This window comes from Pimephales promelas, chromosome 21 (assembly GCF_988280905.1).
Source record: "Pimephales promelas chromosome 21, fPimPro1.hap1.1, whole genome shotgun sequence".
NCBI classification, from domain to species: Eukaryota; Metazoa; Chordata; class Actinopteri; order Cypriniformes; family Leuciscidae; genus Pimephales; species Pimephales promelas.
Genome location: NC_142789.1, coordinates 23,227,024 through 23,249,108, shown reverse-complemented (window position 1 = coordinate 23,249,108; position 22,085 = coordinate 23,227,024). Strand labels below are relative to the sequence as shown.

Here is a 22,085-nt window from a genome sequence, read left to right as displayed (position 1 = left end):
TCAAATGACGCTCTGTGCTGCAGGTTAGGTCTGCCCTTGCCCTCCTGGTTTAAAACCAGCTGGCTTCTCTTTTACTCAAGCTTGAATTAGACACACACAGTTGCTTCAACAAATTCTTGTTGTCTGAAGTTAACCCCACAGTACATCTTTATTGGTCATAATACTGTATTGAAACATGTGTATTGCACACTAGCGAAGGCCATTGTTGATTTAAGCAACAGCTATACAGCCAAAGGCCTTTATTATGACTTTAGCATTTAAAGCCATATTTGTTACTCATATCTTATAATTTATGCCTCCAAACCAATATGATTCAAAAGCACATGCAGCTCAGTTAAAACAAGACGTTAAAAGGATACAAATATAAGCTATTTAAGGATTTTTTCATCAACTTTGTCAGCATTTATTCACATATTAGTGAATATATTTTATATTAGTGTTCACCTTTGGTCCAACCATGCATGACCATGTATTCTTTCTTCTGTGGAAAACAAAAGGATTTTGCAGATGTTACAGTGGATATAATAAGATGATGTGGACCAGGGGCTGTTCAGCTCCAAAAACAAATAAAAGTGTTAAAAATGTGTAATATTTTATTATAATTATTTTTTATTCCTATTTTTCACATTTAACTTTATTTCAGTTTTACTGCTTTTTTTTTTTAGTTGCTAAGGAAACATTTCTAATGAAAAAACACATGAGGGACTAAATAATGGTGTTTTTTTAATATTATTATTTTTTTTTAAATTAATTCCTTTTTAGACTTTTTATTCTTATTATTAGACTTATTATTTGGCTTTATTCCATTTTTATTGTTAAACCTGCCATTTTTGTTCTCTGCTCGTTTTGTCAAGAATCATTGTTTGGTGTTGTGTCCAAAATGACAGAGCGGGAAATAAGAATAATTTGTGTATGAGGGAAAATCCAGCACTCTTCACATTAGTTTACTCTCCATATTTGGTAAGCATTGCTGCTGTAGATGAAGAGCCTCTGGATATCATCAAACATGGGGTTGGTTTGCTGTGGATTGGACCATAAAATCAGTTGATAGACTGCTTGTTTTGTTTTCTATACTGGCAGAGGGTCTTCTAACATTACTTATTTTGGGGTAGATTATTCCTTTAAAAACATGTTGTCTCATCTCTCATGTCTCAACTTATTTTAAACTTAAATAGCATTTTGTATGAACAGCCCTTGAGAGAAAGAAAGTGTTTGGGCTTAGTAAATTATGTAAACAGGATGTCTGGTATTGTTGAACAGGCCTTCCCATAGTGCAGCATATTTTGGGCTGGGCTCTGTAAACCCTGAGTGTATAGAGAGCTTACACTGTTATATAAATCTATAGTGTAGGCAGACAATGGCACTGTGCTCTCTTCCATATGCAGGCCTTTGTCTCATTTTGTCCTTTTTGCTCTTGTCATTGTTTATCTGTGGTTTGGGTCATTACAGACGGGCAGTCAGAGAAAGACAGGTGGACAATCTTAAGAGCATGAGAGGGGAAAGTCAAAATTATAATAATTATGTGATATATAAAATTAAACATTCTTGTGTTCCAGATTCGCTAAGTTTTCAAACGTACAAAACGAGGGCCATTCGTGTTCTTCAAGATCTGTAGATGATTTAGCTAATGCCAGCTTGATTTATAAATGTAGAATTTCTTTTCCTTGTAACTATTCAATTTCTAGTTTTTATTTTTGATTACATTTTCTAAGATTTTCTCATTTCATCATATCTTTTTTTAGCTTGTCTCCTGCCATATATATATATATATATATATATATATATATGTGTGTGTGTGTGTGTGTGTGTATATATTTATTTTATTTTTGTGTTTATATATATGTATATATATATATATTATAAAAATACTACCTTTAATTTTCATATATATATATATATATATGGAAATTAAAGGTAGTATTTTGTGTAATTATAAAAGGTATAACCAGTTGTGTAACACTTTACGGTAAGGTTACATGAATTAACATGACTTCATGTATAAATTCATGCATAAATTATGTATTCATTCATGCATTAATATCTTATGAATCATCAGGAACTTAAACAAGTTTTTCATTCATGACTTCATGGATGAACAACCTTTATTAAAACATTAACTAAGATGAGCACATCATCATGAATTATGATTTATTACGCAAGATCATGATGTTTTGTTTGTTTACAGTTATGCCACCATTAATATCACACATTGTTCATCAGTGTTTCAAAGGACGGACCTAGTCACCACTTAAGTTGAGGGGCCACACATATTGATAGTTAGATAGATAATGCTTAGTTAATGATGACTACTGTATTGGACAGACCCCAAAATAGACCAATCACAGCATAGCACACAAATTCTGTTGACATTCAAATATAGTCATCATTAATGGTGGTGGCATAACTGTGAACAAAGAAAACATAGTGATAATGCGTAATAAATCATAACTCATGATGATGTGCTCATCTTAGTCAATGTTTTAATTAATGTGTTGTTCCACAATGAAGTCATGAATGAAAAATGTTGAACTCGTGTTAGTTCCTGATGATTCATGTGATACTAATGCATGAATGAATGTATAATTCATGCATGAATTTATACATTAATTCATGATTGATAATGTACCCTCACCGTAAAGTGTTACCAATAGTTGTTACATCTGTACATATATATTTACTTTTTAGACTATGTATTATTGAAAATAAAAAGTTTTGTCCCCTTGTTTTAACCGTTTTTTTTTTTACTTTTAATGTAATTAACAAATTTAAAACTAATAATAATTATTAAAAAATTGTCTTAATGACATTACCCTTTAACAAACTTACGGAGTCCCTGTAAAGGAACATGGTAATGTAAAAAAAAAAAAAAAAAATTGCATTCCCCTGAGAAATTTTGCGTTCGGTTGCAAAGACCTGAAAATATTTGCGAGAGAACGCAAAATCATTGACATATAGTTTGTCCATCTCATATTTTTTTCCATCACCATGTCACTTTATGTGCTCCATACAAACTAAACTCAAGTTAACTCAACTAAAGACAAGTTAAAGTGTCCCTTTTATCACTTTTCTTATGCAATAATATAGGTTTGTCATTAAGGTGAAATTTTGATCCTGTGATTTTGTACGGTTCTAACATACACCTACTGGTGCTACTTGGATACATCATCAGTGAAGAACCCGGGGGCAACAGGTGTTTCAGGTCTTTTAAGAGGCGACCCTGTGACCCCGGGCGACCCTGCCAGGGGTGATCAGTCCTCGGCCTGTGTCCAAGTGAAAAATTGCAGATTGCAGAAAAATTCAAGATTTTGTGAGCTTATTGTAGATGCCAACAGTCAAGAAGAAGGGTTTATTTTGAGCACATGTCTGGATGAAGGTAGAGAGTTTTTCAAGGGATGTGTTTTAGCTTTCTGTGTGTTCTTTCTCGATGACATGCCCACGCTGTTCGCTGATCAGCTGATGCACATTGCACAAACAAATAGCAAGAGATGGCTGAAAAATGCAGTTGTGTTTGGATTGGCTGATTGCTTTGTGTGTGTGTGTGTGTGTGTGTGTGTTTGTGAAATATATCATAAATATGTCCATCCAACCTAATCCAACGGGAAAACTAAACAATTTGACAAGGAGGCAATGTAGCAAGAGCTGTCTAAAAACTGGCAGTTGCGATCTTTGGTTGATTTTTAAACAATTTCGGTGAAACATTTTTTTGTACAAATCAAAATTTTATGTGTGTGTATGTTTTCTTATGAAATAGATCATAAATATGTCCATTAAACCCAATCTCAATGTTTTAATGAGGTTGCGATTTGGTATGAATTGGTAGGACGGACGTGACACGTACGAAAATGTTTGATTTTTTTTTTTTTTAAAGTAAGCAGACCTAACCACCACTGAGGTGTAAACGAATTGTACGAAAACACACGAGATCATATGAATTCATATTAATTAGCCACCTATTCGCCCCAAACTTAAAAATAGTTATAGAGATTATGTTGGTCCATCACACAGACTTTTCTATCGAAGTGGGTTGTTCACATGTGTAGTAGGTGAGATTTTTGAATTTATTATTTTTGTGTAGCAGTTTATTACACTGATTTGTGTAATGGTCTTCTTGGTAAATTGATACTATTTAAAAAAAAATGACAAAAGGAGATTGAGGGATATAGCCTGTGCCCTGTTGTTGTATTATTCACAAAACCAGATAGAAGTACTTAAAGGGCTTTTAGGCCAGTATATTCCAGTAAACACAGCTGTGATTGCAGATCATTTTTCACATGATTTCCATTGCCCCAGACTTTCACATTATATGATGATATATATGCTGCTCTTTTTGAGTGTGAGCATGTAAAGGACTCATTAGATAGATAATAAACATGCACAGCATGTGCAGATAAACAATTCATTGAGACTGAGCACATATCACAGATTTCCCCCAGGGAATGAATCCCATTCTTTTCTAATAGCTCCAGAAATTGCTATCTATATATATATATATAAACCTTAAAAGGGTAGTTCATCCTAAAATGAAAATCTGTCATATTTCTGTCAAAATATATTTATTTATACATTTATTTTCATTGGATGGGAAATAACATTGTGGATATCCTGCATAGCAGCTCCTGTTGTGTTCAACAACAACAACAACAACAAAAAAAGAAATATTAATGATGACAATTTTTTTTGTGTGTGAACTTTTCCTTTGTTTTTCATTTTTTATTAATGTTTTCTGTTGCTTACATAGTCACTATTCTTTAATTCTGCTTTCGGGTTATTTCTCCAGCATGCTTCTACTCTTTTCTACTCTTTACTCTCATGTCTGCAAACTTGTGCTCTTTTTCTTTCTCTCTTTCTCTTTCAGCAAAACTATTCAGATCAATATAATCGATGACGAGGAGTATGAAAAGAATAAGAACTTCTTCCTGGAGATTGGAGAGCCACAAATGGTGGAAATGAGTGCGAGAAAAGGTGCGATGTCGTCTTCCCCTGGTCCCACTTCCCTATAACAGCCCCGGTGTGCTGCCATCTTCAGGGCTGAACTGGAAGTGTTAATGTACAAAGCCAGTTGGCTCACATTCCACCCACAACCTCTCTAGACCTAACGTACACTATAAAGTGTGTCTTGTCATTAAATCAGAGGTCTTCAACTCTGCTCCTGGGGATCCACTGCCCTGCAAAGTTTGTTTCCAACCTGTTTCAACTTGTGATTTTCAAGCGATCCTGAAGAGCTTGATTAGCTGGTTTTGTTGTGTAAGAGTAGGGTTGGAGATAAACTCTGCTGGACAAACTTAGATGAATCAAATAGGAATAATAGTCTTGTGTCATAATTATTCAGGTATTTGATTGGCTCATGAACTTTTTGTTTTGAGGCCCAAATGTGAACACACAAGCATGGTTCATTCCTCAATTGTGATTTTATGTTCCCCCCACAGGAAGACCATAAAGGTTAAAATTCTTGACCATGAGGAGTATGACAAGCATGCAAACTTCTTCCTAGAGCTGCAGGAACCAGAATGGAGGAGGAGGGGATGGACAGGTGAAAGATAGCAAAGAAACAATTGAAACAAGACTTTTTTCTTTTTTCTGCAGCTGCCTTTTATTCTGGCTTCTGTCTTCCTCCGCTCCTCCTTCAAAGCTGATCCTCTACTTTCTTTTTTTTTTTTCTGCAGTAATGTAGTTTTCCTCCCGCTTACTGCTCAATTTCAGTGGATATATCCTCCATATTCCCTCCTGGCTAAATGTTAAGAGCTCTCTTAGAAAAAAGCTGTCGGGACTATTACTTCAGGTCAGGATGAGACAATTGAAACCATAATGTGCCGAAACATGAGATTCCTGCCAAATTCCAGAGCCTGTGAGATTTCATGGTCTTTGTACTAACAGAACGATATTGATTCAGCAATACGATGCTAGATTTTCCTTGACATATTTCAAATTTCGTATTGTTATTATTTTGTTATAGGACTGTAAATTGAACTAAAAATATAAGATCATTAATTACATGAGATGCTCAATAATTCATCTATTAATCACAATCCCCTAAATGAAGATCATCGAAGATGTTATGTATTTTTTGTGATTTGTTGATTATGTTTTTATCTCCATTCATTCATCCCAATCCAATCAGTTGTTTGTCAATCTGTTAAGTAGGCCTAGTACTTTATGAATTGCTGTATTGGCAGGAAATGTCCTTAATATTACATTTAGGAACAGGTCATGAAATATTTATTGCATTATCATTATTATTATTTTAATCAGTCACACTAAATTAATATTAAATTAAATGTGATTTTTTTTTAAGAAATGATTTTTTGTTCAGCAAGGAATTAAATTGATCAAAATTGGCAATTTATATTAAAATGACATTATTAATATGTCTATTTCAAAAAAGTTTCCACAAAAACTCCCCAACATTGATAATAATAAATGTCTCTTGAGCATCAAATCACCATCGTGTGACACCGAAGACATTTTCAGTAATGATGCTGAAAATTCAGATTTGTCATTTTCAACACGCTAAAATAAGTAAACAAATAAATGCAGCCTTGGTGAGACTTCTTTACAAACATATTAAACAAATCCCATACTGTATATAATGGAGTATTCAGATGTCCAAAATTCAAAAACTCCCCCATTTATCAATGTTTGATGAAATCACAGTCCAATTTCAGAGACAATCTCTAAGCCCCATTCCCACCTGGAGTCACCCAAATTTAGCAACACAATCTTATTGCACACTATCCCTGTCAGTGTTGATGCATTCATAATCATTTTGTTCTTTCTTTATCTCTGTTTTTACTTTTCTTTTTTGTCCTGTCTCTCTTTCATTTGTCTAGCTATGTTGCTGCATGAATGTGGTAAGCTGTCTCTTTTCCCCCCTAATCTTTATATTTGTAAATCACTTTAAAAATGTTTATCTCATCACATGATCATGAAAATGTAAATTTATTACAATGCATAAGCTATTCATTCACATTTAGACCATTTTTAACTATCCTTCCATGCCAATTATATGCTGTTTTGTTGCTTGTCAAGCTAAATTTAACTTTACAGCAAGGACATGCAATATTTTTTGTGATATTTGGACTCAGTCATGTCTCATTGTCTCTGATATCAATTGTGGTCACCAAAATAATCAAATTATGCTAAAGCTAATTAATTTCGGGCAATACCAACATCATTTCCTATACTAAAACCAGACAATTAAAGCATGAAATGAACAGAGTGAGTTCATTTTTGCTGTGTTTTTATGATTTTAGGTGGATTCGTGAAGACAGGTATGGTAATATATCACTGGAAATGCTTAGCTAACTCTTTACCAGTTACTTAAGCTAACTTGCTTCGCTAACCAAGCGAATGACTTCGCAGTCATAGATGTAATTTTTTCTATAATAATCTTTTCTTCGATAGATAAGCAGCTTTATGGTAAGAGATTGAATATGACTTTTCACCAAGCTGAGGGTTAAATATAACACTGGGTGTGTTCGCTTGATGTTGAGCTTGAACCTTTGTTTGTCACACTGTTTAAACTAGTATTTTAGTGTGTGTTGTTCGCTTGATAGGCTCATTTGCTCAAATAGAACTAGAGACGGATACTAAGTGTCTAATTGGCTTTGCTTTCTTTCCTGTTAAGTAACCCTTACAGCAGAAATAGCTCGCATGACCAGTCCAGGAGACTATAATATCCAGTACACTAGATTGCAGTTTGTTCATCTTGGCTGTGTCTGAAAGTAATCACTGTAATGCTTATTTTTTCAATATATATATATATATATATATATATATATATATTTATTCACAATATATTTTGGGCAATTCAATATATATATATATATATATATATATATATATATATATATATATATATTGAATTGCCCAAAATATATTGTGAATAAATTACATTATATTTTTATAATTAAAAAAGTATTATTATAAATAATAATTATAATATTTTTTTATTCAATAAATAATCATTTATATTTTATGTCTGCTTCCAAAAAATGAGGGCTACCATGATTATATCTCAGTAGAAATTGGATTGTAAGTGTGCAAAATTATGTTTACATTTATTTAAATTACTTTACATTTTATAATTAGAAAATATTATTATAAATTCTAAACAATAATAACAATTAATTATATTTTTCGTCTATGTCCGATAGTAATGTTAACAATGCTTATTTCTCTGTAAAAACTGAATTTTAAGTGGGTAAATCCAAATATAAATTGATTATAAATAAATAATTAATAATTTAAAAAGCAACTTATAAATTAATATTAATAAGTCAATTTATTTGATAAATAATCATGTTTCATTTACTGGAGACATTTTTATTCTTATAACCAATTGTCATTTTTAAAAAATATATAATTAATAATATTTTTAAGTTTTCAAACACAGTCCATGTCTCTAATAAAAACTAAACACGTTTACTTCATTTTCTGAAACTAACTCGTATACTCAATTGAAACATAATCACGGTCTCGTTTTCAAGTTGTGTACACATCACTAATTTATAAAGTTACGATTTTTGTTTTGCTGTGGCAGTGCTCTGAACCCACTGGAATTGTTTTACTTGTGAAATGCCACATTTGCTGCATGCCAAAATTTTCACAAATACATTGTGTGATGGGCAACAACGTTGGCATTATTGCCTAAGGCAAACTGGCTGGATCCTAATGAGAATGCATAGCTAGTCTGCCTTAAGCTGACGTTTCTGCTTTCATAACAGTCTTGTCAAACTCGCTCAACTGTGACAGCACTCACATTGATTCAAACACCATGATTTTGCACTATAAATATTGTGTCCAAGGAGTGTCTATTACTGGAAAAGTTCATCACAGAGAGAACAGTGCATCATAAACGTAGCATACTGTATGTCAGTGAGAAGAATTTAATGAATGCTATTCAAGCGAGGGTGTGTTTGATTTTTTTTACATTGGAAGTTGACGTCATGTTGATGTGTCATGACATGTTATACTCCATCTAAAATAGTTTTAAACAGCAGTTCTCTAATAATTATTATATCATCATAGCGTTCATTATCTTAACTATTGTAGCCTTTGTGACCCGTTTCACCATTTTTTGACCTTTTATGATTTGCATTCATTGAGATTACATGAATTTGTAACTTTAAAAATGTAAAAAAAAAAAAAGTTATTTTAGTTATAGTTAAAGTTATATTAATATATTTAAGTATTATATAATTTAAATATTAAATGGTGGAGAGGCAGCACTATGCATAAATAGTTTTATTTAAATAAAATGCATAGTGCGGCCTCTCTCCTGTTTTATATATTTTAATCATCCAGGCCAGTACTCTTAAAGTTTAAGCTTAATCATTGAGTGAAGCCTGCTCCTATTCCCATTTAATCAAGCAAAAAAAGAAATGTCCTCTCTTATTCAACTGCTTTTTTCCTCAATCAAATAGTTTAAATATTTGTGTGACATCAGGAATGGTGAGAGAACATTGTGATCCAATCACTTGTGAGCCAATGACCAAAACGCATCTTAATTCCAGGTGTAAACAGGGCCTGAAATGTTAACCAAAGTACTTGCAAGTTCTCAAACACGTCTGGTGTCGCACATACATACTGTAGTTAAACAGGGTTTAGAAAGGTCATTTTGACCCGAAATTAATTTTTTTTAATGTTCATCAGAGGGATCCAATACCCAATGACTTTTGTCGCACTTTAACCACAAATACACACTTTTTATTTTACTTTTTTTTTTTTTTACTTTTTTAATAGATTGAAGTAATTTTGTGTTTGAAATTTAAAAAGTAACAAATCCTTCCCTTGCGGGTCAATTTGACCCCCTTATGAATGGAATGCAAGGAATGCTTCAGTACACATAGAAAAACCTAAAATTCTCAAAATTCAAACTAAAAATACTATAACTTTACCAAAAACTTATTTTAGAATGTCAAAGTGTGTATCTCAGTGGATACTGAAGAGAAATGACTTTAGGACCCTAAAGTAGGAACAACTCGTTTACTCCAAAAAGCTATAAGGCCATCTAGTGGCAAAAGTCATAAAATATCATGTTATTTTTTTTTCCACAAGAGGTCGACAAAGACACCCAATGTTAGATATTTTGAGCTGAATTAAAAGGGTTATGCGTGAAATTGTGTTATTGTGAATTTAAGTTGAAAGAATGTGAGGAATGTGTGTGTGTGTGTGTGTGTGTGAGTAATTTATTTATTATATATTGATGAAATATACTACTTTAAATGTAAATAAAATAAAAAAAATCTCCATTAAAAAAGAGGAAAAAAAATATTATCAAAATGAAATAAAATAAGCTTTCTGGACCAAAAAAAAGTATAATTTTAGGGCTTCGGGTCATTTTGACCCACGAGGGAAAGATGTTACAAAGCGCTAGGGAAGGATGATAAACAGACTTTAATTAAGCTGTTAGTGTGTAAAGGACTGTTCCACAGATGGGTGTGTAATAACTATTTATGGTTCATTGAACAAGCATGGAAAACATTGTTTAAACCCTTTCCAATACAGATTTCTAAAGCTTATTTGTATTTTACATAGTTATATTTACAACACAGTATACCGAAAAGGGGCCGTTTCTTTTTGTTGCCGGGTTTACATATGCACACTAAAATGAATCTGTCAAAGAGGCAGTACAAATTTTGCTCTGTTCTCTCAAGTGATAATTGAAATGTTCATAATCTGCTGTATAAAGCTTTATTTAGTTGTGCACCATAATAGATAAAGCTCCGCAAATCTGTTAGCATCTGTGCTAACACTGTTCAGTCGATGTGTTTGGGCTCATCAGGCAGGGATGTGTACCGGAAAGTGCAAGGTAGAGACAAGCCAATCCCCTCCACCATTATCAGCATCACAGGTATCCATTTTCCTCTCCCGTTCATCCCTTTCTCTTCCTTTTAATTCATTCTTCATTGCGTCACTGTGTGATCTCATATTGCGTGTGCATGTTTGAGCCAGAACCCTTGTTGATAAAGCGATAGAGAGGATGAAAACAGTTCTTCAACTGTCTCATTTCCTCATTAGTGTAACTTGCAAGATCTATAGTATTTACTTTACAGGTTTGGAATAAAGTGATTAATGCTAAATGCATGCATTTAATCACATGAGTGTTTTGAATCAAAGCAATATACTAATTGACTTTAGTGGAATTATCTTATTGTGTAGGGATAGTTCACCCAAAAAGGACATTTCTGACATCATTTACTTACCCTCATGTTCAACCCCATCAAACTTTGGTTTATATTCGAAACACAAATTAAGTTTCTGTCCCTCCTAGCCAAAATTTAGAAGATCCGAAAAGTTCATAGAGGCATAGTAAAATGAATCCAGATGAACCAAGGCGATTTTATCCAAGTCTAAAGGGGTACAAGACTTTTTTAAGTTTAGTAAAAGATGACAGAATTTACATTTTTGAGTAAACTATCCCTTTAAAAGGAATAGTTTACCCAAAAATAAAAATAAATAAATGTCATCTTAATGTATTTCCAGCCTTTTTTTTTTGATCCCAGCCATGCCTTTTCCCAGCTCATCCACTTTCCTCGTATGGAAAACAGAAACTCGGACATTCTGCCAAAAATATCCTTCTGGGTTTCACACAAGAAACGAGCGTGAACTGTTTCATTAAATGTCTTTTATCAGATATCCATTCATTATTTGAGATTAGTAACATTGTTATATTTTGAAAGCATCCAAAAGGCCTACACCTTCAAACATTATTTCAAGTCCAGATTGACAGCATTCCCATATTTCTCAATATGATATCAAATATTTCTAAAGAAAAAAGCATAGCTCACATTGCAGATGTTACGACTTTATTTAAACCCTGCAAATGATGTAATTGTGCAAATCTGCATTTCATGGATATATGCATTTCATGAAAGACTCACCATCTTGTTTTGTTCCTTTCCATCACATTCCCTCTTTTTTGCTCTGTCTATCTCTCTCAGAGGACGGGGAAGAGGACATCCTGACTAAAAAAGAGAAGGATGAGAGGCGTGTTGCTGAGATGGGACGCCCGACTCTAGGTGAACATGTAAAACTTGAAGTAATCATTGAGGAGTCCTATGAGTTTAAGGTACATTTTTGTCTTGAAAAATACATTTAGACACGCTTCAAAGTTCAGACACTCACACAGACTCTATAAGGTCAAGTGATGGCATTTTAAGCATGAATGAGGGTTTAGAAGCCCTTAAAGGTGAATAAGTGGATGGGCGAGCATCTGGACATGAGTGATGGTATCTTGAAGTAGCTCCAGCTGGACAATTCAACCTTTAATTTCTCCTCCGATACAGAAGACAGGAGAGCTTAGCTATTACTGTAACCTTTCAGAGGGCCTGTCGCTTTATACATGTTAACAGTCCCTTTTCCATCTCTAATTCACCTCTCCAGTTCTCTCCTGTGTGCGTCAAAGGGTTTATTCGTTTTCATCCTGTCCGTGAGATTAATTTGCTTTCACTCAGAGGAAAATGATTTCCTTGTATCCTGAAGATTTGATTGAATCGCACAAAATGATATTCTACTGGTTTGATACTGACTATAACCTTCATAATTGACCGGCGATGCTGCCCTGACAAATCGGTTTCGCTGTGCTGTAATGGATAAGATTTTTGTGTTCAAGCTTTTTCGCAGGTTTAGGAAAATCTGCTGAATTATCGATTGAGGGATGGTTTTTAATGCCCTTTAAGCTGTTATTTAGTTTGTGATATCTTAAAGAAATATCTGACAGGAATAACCACAAATGAAAATTCTGTCATCATTTACTCAACCTCATGTCATTATAAAGCCATTTGATGTTGTTTCTCCTGTAAAACACAAAAGGAGATGTTAGGAAGAATGTTCACACTGCTTTTCCCCCCAAAATATTAAGTGAATGAGATGGACGCTGCCAAGCACTAAAAATAATACAAAAGTAGCACTATAAAAATCCAATAAAAGTGACTAATGCAGTATATATTTCAGTTCTTTAGCCACTTTTAGGATACTTTTATGAACTTTTTGGTGTCCCTGACTTATGGAAGCCTGTTTCCGCCACAGAATAAAACATTTTAAAAGATAATTGAGACTTTTATCTCTTAATTCCGACTCCTTGCTTGTTATAAAGTCAGAATTGTGAGATATAAACATGAAATTCTGCAAAAAAAGTCAGAATTACAAGTTTATTTCTCGCAATCGTGAGTTCATATCACAATTATGACTTTATAACACACAATTGCAACTTTGTAACGCGCATTTCTGACTTAATAACACACAATTGCGACTTTGTAACACGCAATTCTGACTTTGACACACACTTGCGACTTTGTAACACGCATTTCTGACTTTATAACACACAATTGCAACTTTATAATATGCAATTTTGACTTTGACACACACTTGCGACTTTTTAACTTGCAATTCTGTTAATTGGAATAACGAAAGTCATCCAGGTTTTGGACATGAGAGTGATGGACTTTTCAATTTGGAGCTAATTAACTGAAATGGAGTAGCAAAGACGAATATCATTTTTTATATTATGGTAATACATATGGGAATTTATGAATAAACAGTTCTTTGTTTGTTCATTTTAGTTCACAGCTACTCAATAGAACATTAAGAAAAACAAATACAACTTTTAATTATGTAAATGCATTGGTAAATGTTGAAATTAACATCAACTTTCATTGTTAGTTCATGTGAACTAATGTTAATAAACAAGACATTGTTGTCAACTGTAACCATTAAACCTTTTAAGTATTGCTAACCTAGTTGTAATGATTTTAACCCACCAGAGCACAGTCGACAAACTCATAAAGAAAACCAACTTGGCCCTTTTGATTGGAACCAACAGTTGGAGAGACCAGTTTGTAGAAGCCATCACTGTCAGCTCAGGTAGGTCACTGAGAAAATGCTGCCACGTTTTACCATTAAGTCTCAACATACTTTAAAAACAACCTTTGCACAGTCCCCTGCAGACTTGACTTGATGTATTTGACAGTCAGAATGCTAGAAAACAAAGTTATTTTGTTGTTTCATCTCTGAAAGGCTTGTCCTAATCTCTGCTCAATGACTGTGCTAACTTTGCAACATATCTTTAATCAGCGCACTATTGCAATTTAAAATGTGTGGGCACTGAATGCCTGTCAGAAATGAGAAATGCATGTGAGTGAATCTCACTTGAGTCAATTAAACACACTCCAGACAGGGTGTCAATCATAGTGGGGTCTGAGAAAGAAGATATGAATATATAATCATAATTTGCTTTCTCATCCTGGGCAGACAGCTCTCACTATTAAGTTGGAGTTACCAAGAACCAGTTTGGCATCTTAATTTTTTAATTTAGTTGCGAATTGTTAACATTATAAAATATTATGTTGTCTTCATAATATTTTAACTGTAATATTACTAAGCTCAGATATGTGGTTAAAATCAAGACTTATCTTTTTTTTTCTTTTTTTTTTGCATCTTATTTTGTTTGGAAATATGTCACATTACAAAAGTGAAATTGGATGGGAATGTGCATTCTAGATATTTTTTGTCACATCCTCAAATTTGGATAAAGATTATTATTGAATTTCATACTCTTAGACTGCGAAAAGTTATATACAGGCAACAATAGAAGGCGATTCTGTATTGTGAATTTCATGGGCATTGTTTCACACATCAATCAATGGTTGGTCAACATTTCAACATTAGTTCCACACATTATTTTTTTTAATATTAAAATTTTTTACACCATATCAAATATGTTTTGTCTTCAAATGTTAAGTTGTGTATTTTTGAGAGCAACTCTGTCTTTAACAGGGAAAAAGACATCAATGTGTTTCTTAGGTTTCGTCGTTTTACCCAGAATTCTTCTACCATCAGTCAAGCTTATTGTGAGCATGACCAAACACAAGCCAGCGCCAGGCTCTAAAATGTCAAGGCCTTTCGCTTTCACCCTCCGTCCGCACAGTTTTTGAAGTGTCTTTCGTCATGTAGCACAGCGTATTAATAAGGAAAGCAAAGCTCTGGACTCTATGTCTTTTGCCACACACGCACATGCAGTCAGACCCATACACAAACACTCGCTCTGACAGGCTTGACTGAAGCTGACAGAGCTTGTTAGTGCAGCCTGAGACATGAGAAGAGAGAGAGAGAGGGAGGGAGATCATAATCTAAATTCCTGGGGAATATTTCTCATAATTACACATTAGGCGGTTTATAGGGGGCTACACTGCAGTGCTCCAGTTGTGAATCAAAATTAACTTTCTTTGTCACGATGACACTGTATTATGTAAAAGAATCATTGATATTTTTTCTCATTAAAGACAGAGTTGCTCTAAACTCTTTGCACACCTAAACTTAACATTTTTACAATATTAAAGGGGTGGTTTCACTTTTCTAACTTTAGTTAGTGTGTAATGTCGCTGTTAACAGTGTTGTAGTCGAGACCACCTCACTCGAGTCCGAGTCGACACCGAGACCAGAGAGAGTCGAGTCCGAGTCAAGACCGAGTCCATAGAGAGTCGAGTCCGAGTCGAGTCCGAGACCAGAGACGGTCGAGTCCGAGTCGAGACCGAGACCAGTGCGGGTTGATTACCTAATTTACTTTTATTTACTTAGAGAAATCCTTTTTTTTTTAACTGAATTTACTTAGAGTTTAAAAAATATGATCAGTTTAGGGTAAAAAGGCCACATAGTAGGTGGTGTTAAAAGTAATTTTATTACAATTTGTCATGCGCAGTTGCGCACTAGAAAATCACCAATCACTGGGCGTGTCAATCAATTTAAAGAAATAATTTATTAACATACATTAATAATCATGAAAAATATATTTTTAATTGGACTCGGGAATAATTCCGAGTCCTAAAAAAAAAATGTTTGAGTACGAGTCAATTCCGAGTCCAAATGCACACGAGTCCATGACAAGACCAAGACCATTAAAATATGGTCTCGAGACCGAGTCCGAGTCTCGAGTACTACAACACTGGCTGTTAATAAACAACATCTGCAAAGTTACAACGCTCAAAGTTGTAGAGATGTCGCTGACAGAGGGAGAAGTTATTTTAATTATAAAAGATTATGAGGGCACATGATTTAAAACCAAAATGTGAATAAAAAATAAATAAATAAATACTGCAATATTCCATTAAAAAATAAGAATTTTACACTATGATTTCATGGTGACTAAGATTTTTAGGTGTGATATTTGGCTTAAAGGGATAGTTCACTTTAAAATTCATTTTTGATACGTTTTGTGTGCCATTTTGATATTTTTAGGTCAAATCGTTCTTGTGTGTCAGTCATATAATGGAGGACTATGGTCACCACCTCAAGCATGCACAGAGAAGTCCAAATTAAACATGATTTAATGACTCATAAATGTAAGTACACATTGATGGTCTAAGACAAGAAACGAGCGGTTTGTGTGAGAAAACTAACTGTATTTATGTCGTTTTTACCTCTTGTAACCACGATACAAGAGGTAAAAACGATATAAAAACGATATCTTGGATGCCCTTGAGGTAAGCTAAAACATACTAAAAATTAATTTCAAAGTGAACTATCCCTTTAACATGATAGTATTGAACCTCCGGTCCTCTGAGGTTCATTCTGACTTCTCCGATTTAAGAGATTTGGTTTTGGCTATTTTGTGTTACAGCGACATGCTTATCACACGCTGATGTTCCCAAGAGGAAGAGGACAGCCTGTCTCTTCACAGGAAACAAACAAACCAATCCATAATTAAAATCTCCTCTCCTTTTTTCTCATCCTAAGGGGCAGATGATGACGACGAGTGTGGGGAAGAAAAGATGCCGTCTTGCTTTGACTACGTCATGCACTTCTTGACTGTGTTCTGGAAGGTTCTGTTTGCGTTCGTGCCGCCCACTGATTACTGGAACGGCTGGGCGTGTTTCATCGTGTCCATCGTGATGATTGGTGTCCTCACTGCATTCATTGGAGACATTGCATCCCATTTCGGATGCACTATTGGCCTGAAAGACTCTGTAACTGCGGTTGTGTTTGTGGCGCTGGGAACCTCTGTACCAGGTACTGCAGATTTTCTCCTTGAAAACGTGTCACATTTCACTCCAAAATCAAATGAATTATGAGATTAATTTACAACTAAGCACATTTTCCCCCAAATGTTATCTATCTATCTATCTATCTATCTATCTATCTATCTATCTATCTATCTATCTATCTATCTATCTATCTATCTATCTATCTATCTATCTATCTATCTATCTATCTATCTAAGAAAAATGTCCAATTAAAAGTACAAAATAAAAATGAATATAACATTTTTTTTAACTGTATTAAAAACAAATTGGAAGAAAATCACAACACAAGCAGTTACTTGGCTTCGCAGTTTCCACAAAAATATTAAGCAGCACAACTATTATCATCATAAATAATAAGAAATGTTACTTGAGCACTAAATCAGCATATTACAGTAGAATGATTTCTGAAGGATCATGCAACACTGAAAATTACCATCACAGGAATAAATTCCATTTTAAAAGATATTAAATAGACAAGTTTTTACTTTTTAATCAATAAAATAAATTAATTAATCAGACTTCTTTCAAAAACAATATTGTGAATTGGTAATGCTTAAATATTTTGAATTGGTATATATATACGTATATATATATATTTACGTAAATCTACGAAGCGTATTGCATTTACTTGAAGAAAAAAATCTACTCTGTTTTTCTGAATTAATGAATTAATTATCTCAGAATTACAGGATAATTTTTCATGGAAATTGTTTTTGCTCTTTTTCTGAATTAATGACTTGATTATCTAAAAAACTCAGAAATTCTGAAAAACAGAGCAAAAACTTTTTTCCATGAAAAATGATCTTGTAATTCTAAAATAATTAACTCATTAATTTGGAAAAAACAGAGTAGATTTGGTTTCCTCAAGTGAATGCAATACTTTTCCGTAAAATCAGCATAATTTAAATGTACTTTCAAATAATACATTTTCAACTAAACCATTTAAATTGTAATAAATTATATATCATGCGATTTAGATATGCATGCGATCATTTCACATTTTTGAATTTTTTATTACAATGAGAATTTGGAAGGAAATGTGTATTGTCACAAAGCTTAATGGACCTAAAAATAAGCTTAACTTCCTTTACACAAACTCTGATTTCCAGGCACAATATGAACTGGACATGTTCTTTACAAGTTTCATAAGATTCGCCCGTTTATTGACAGAGCTGTTGACAATATTTATTCCTTTCTGTCTTTCTTTCTCTCACCACCTCTTCAAAATCAGACACATTCGCTAGTAAAGTGGCAGCCACCCAGGATCAGTACGCTGACGCCTCCATCGGCAATGTGACGGGCAGCAATGCTGTGAACGTGTTCCTGGGCATCGGGGTGGCCTGGTCCATCGCTGCCGTATACCACCAGGCAAAGGGCGAGTACTTCCGCGTGCAGCCCGGCACGCTAGCGTTCTCCGTCACCCTTTTCACCATCTTTGCCTTCATCTGTGTCGCCGTCCTCATGTACCGCCGAAGGCCCGAGATCGGGGGGGAACTTGGTGGCCCGCGGACACCCAAAATCCTGACCACAACGTTGTTTTTCAGTCTCTGGCTGATGTACATCATCTTGTCCTCCTTGGAGGCCTATTGCATCATCAAGGGTTTCTAAATCAGGCACGAGATGATGCCGCAGACAGGAGTCCGCCGTTAAAATCCTCGTAAACGGGGAAAGGGTTCAAAAAAGGGTTTCAACGCACCCGCGGAGGATTGCAGGTGTTTTGTGCGTTGTTGTGTTTTCCACTGTATGTTTTGTATGTGTTTGAATACACGTGTTTCTGCTGTCGAGGTTATTCTAGTCTTCAAAGAAGAAAGGATGAACTAAAGGGGCTTTTTAAAAAACTGTTTTTTTTAGAAAGCTGTAAAGATTTTAGGAAAAACTTAGTATGGAAATGTTATTGATTTGGTTGACTGGTAGGCCCTTTCACACCAATAAAGATAACTATATTAGTGTCTACACCAGTGTCGTGCTGCGGTTTTGCCGTCTGCTGCTTTAAATCGAGCAGGATGGATTCTGATTGGCTGTCAGTGTTTTTAGCGTTCATCAGCTGCACTGTAAAAAACGTATTATCTTTTGTCAAATCAATTTAGGCAATTAATGTGGTTCAGATACTGTAAAAAATATTTTCAAGATTTGTTATCACAACACTTTTTATTTTGTCAAATCAACTTAAATAATTTATTTAGTTGAGATAACTTATTATTTTGAGTTTCTGATGGTTAAATCAATCTCCTTCAATGTAATAACTCACTTTTTCCATTTCAATCAACTTAAAATTTAAGGCAAACAGGTTACATAATTTTTTTAAGTTAAACCAACAATATTTTTTTACAGTGTAGTTACTATGTATTACAGCAATCTTCATTGCATTAACTAAAAAAAATTATTTCAATGAACTCAATTTTTGTTGGACAACGAGGTAACTTACTTTTTTAAGTTAAACCAACAATTATTTTTTACAATGTAAGTGATTCCAACCATATTGTTTCTCGGTGCCGTTATCGTTATATTTGTGGTGTGGGCTCTGCTATTCTTTCACATTTATAAAAATATAATTATAACTATATTTTTATCGTTATTGTTACGGTCCTTGGTGTGAATGGGCCTTTTGACTGAAATCTGTATATGACAACAGCAGATGACGTCTAAAAAAAAAAAGATGTCATTTGGCAAAATGGTACAAAAATGAATGACCTTTGAGTAACAATTTGTTACTCGGTTCAGTGATCACGCAATCACTGTCATTTTAAATCTCATTCATATACTTGATACATTTTGCTGTTCAATAAGCAGAAATCATGTGTACACAAACTCTTTATCTGTGGTTATAGATGAAAATAGTTTTTTGACCTACAAACGGGTGTTTTAAACAACGAACGATGTCAAGAGACTTTTTTTCCCATCAGATTTTAATGCATAAAAGTGTGGATTTGTCAGTATTATAAGCCTTTGATATGATTTTATTTGAAATTGACATAATCAGTGAGTTCAATGTTTTCAAGTGACCTAAAATAGATATAGAGAAAAACACTGTGCCACCTTCCAGCCTGGTTACATGGGACTGCGTCTCTCAGCTCAACTCCACAGACTTTCACATAGGAGCAAGTTACTGAGGACAGTTGAAAATAATATTAAATGTATTGCAATATTTTGTGTGTGTCCGAACTTGTATATTATGGGTGGTTTTTTTTTTTCATGAACTCTTGAGACGTTTCCATACGTTTCTAGTGCAGGTATCAGTAGTTTTAGTTCATACAATCAAATCTTATTGTCTGTCAAAAAGATCTGTGAGAAAATACTTTGTACAAAAGCAAGTTCAGAATCTGTTTTAATTCTTTTTAATGCTACTATATGAGGAATGCATGTTATCTCTCCTGTTTTTTGTGACTTCTCCTTTAATGAAGAAAAGGCTGTATTTTTTTATTTTTGGTTGTAAATCACAGTACAACATGTATGATAGAAAGTCAACTGAGACACTGGGAATATGAACTTATTGTATATCGTGTTCAATCTTCGAATAGAAAATTCAGGATACATGACTAATTTTACCCATTTGCGGACATGAGTGCACTGGTAAAAGCTTAATTTTTGTCACTTTTTTTTTTTGGTCCGGCCATATCACTGTGCTGGCACACACACAGTCACAAACACGCACACACACACACACAAACGGGTGATGGCACTATCTTCTCCAGCACGGTTCACTCGACCCCCAGCCTCATTTACAATACATTTCGCTGATATGTTGAAGTAGTTTTCCCTCGCTTGTGCGAGTGCTCGATACCTGTAGGTTTCATTTTGATTAATGTCATAATACAATATTTTTATCTGGAACATTGTTTATGGTTTCAACAATTTGAGTTTTGTCCTTTTTTGTTTTTGTGGCATAGCCTACTTGACAGAAGGGTAATGCACAATATGTTACCGCCATCTTCCTTACCACAATAAAATAAAACTTAAGTACCTTATAAAAAATAAAAACTTTTCAGAGTTTAGACTAAGGGTTATGTGTATATTGATGATGATATGGCGCCCTCTTGTGGCAGAATAATTGAAAGTCCTATTCTGCAAAAAAAATAAATAAAAGTGCTGCCTGAAATTTTTAAGTTCAATCAACTTGGAAATAATAATTTCAACATAAATTACATGAAACAGACTTAAAAGGTAAATAAATGTAAAAACATTTTTACAATACATATCCATTTTTTTAGTAATGAAAACCATTCTTTACCAATGCTTCATTTTCATAAACAGTGCAGCCACACCTTTTGTCCATTCAAGTTGTATTAATGGTGATATTGGGATTTTAAATAAATAGAGATTTTTATACTCACAAAGATCATTTAGTACATTTTATATATTTAGCTCTGAGCATAACTAGGAACATTGACCATGCTCTATAGAGCTTTGGTTTTAAGATTGTTAAAATTATATGAGTTATATGAGAAAATGTACAATTTTAAACTTCCTTGATATTTTTCAGCTCACTGTTGTTCATTAAAATAAAGCTGAAAGAAAATAAAATATAAATAATAGACAAAAGACTTGAAATTAAGTACTAAAATGGCTAAAACTCAAAAATAAATTGAAGTTAAATTATATATATATATATATATATATATATATATATATATATTAGGGCTGTCAAATTGCATCCAAAATAAAAGTTTGTGTTTACATAATATATGTGGGTGCACTGTGTGTGTATATATATATATATATATATATATATATATATATATATATATATTTAGAAAAAAAAAGATTATTTCTATATAAAATATTTATATTTATATAATATAAATTATACATAAATCTATATACAGTAAATACATGAAAATATTTCCTTAATATATACAAGCATGTGTGTGTATTTATATAAAATAATTATACACAGTGCACCCACCTATATTATGTAAACACAAACTTTTATTTTGAATGCGATTAATCTCGATTAATCATTTCACAGCCCTAATATATATATATATATATGTATATATATATATATAGTCCATGGCACTCAATATAAAAGTTAATGGGAAAAACCCCTATACATTTATCATTTTAGCT

At 33.5% G+C, this 22,085-nt stretch overlaps 1 protein-coding gene across 5 annotated transcripts in view; it reads left to right on the top strand.

The window, feature by feature from the left end:
• The window catches only part of slc8a1a (solute carrier family 8 member 1a), a 41,278-nt gene extending 19,853 nt beyond the window's left edge, over window positions 1-21,425 (top strand). Inside the window, exons 3-11 of one of the 5 annotated variants that reach the window (XM_089124929.1) lie at window positions 4,856-4,962; window positions 6,828-6,848; window positions 7,251-7,268; window positions 7,402-7,416; window positions 10,784-10,852; window positions 11,943-12,070; window positions 13,764-13,863; window positions 16,732-17,004; window positions 18,250-21,425. In XM_089124929.1, the coding sequence (XP_088981055.1) occupies window positions 4,856-4,962; window positions 6,828-6,848; window positions 7,251-7,268; window positions 7,402-7,416; window positions 10,784-10,852; window positions 11,943-12,070; window positions 13,764-13,863; window positions 16,732-17,004; window positions 18,250-18,626 (1,108 nt within the window). In that variant the 3' untranslated portion in view covers window positions 18,627-21,425. Of the gene's footprint in view, window positions 1-4,855; window positions 4,963-5,426; window positions 5,531-6,827; window positions 6,849-7,250; window positions 7,269-7,401; window positions 7,417-10,783; window positions 10,853-11,942; window positions 12,071-13,763; window positions 13,864-16,731; window positions 17,005-18,249 lie in introns of all 5 variants that reach the window. The other 4 variants (XM_039674173.2, XM_039674174.2, XM_039674181.2 and 1 more) reach the window with 4 other exon arrangements.
• Window positions 21,426-22,085: the final 660 nt, after the last annotated feature.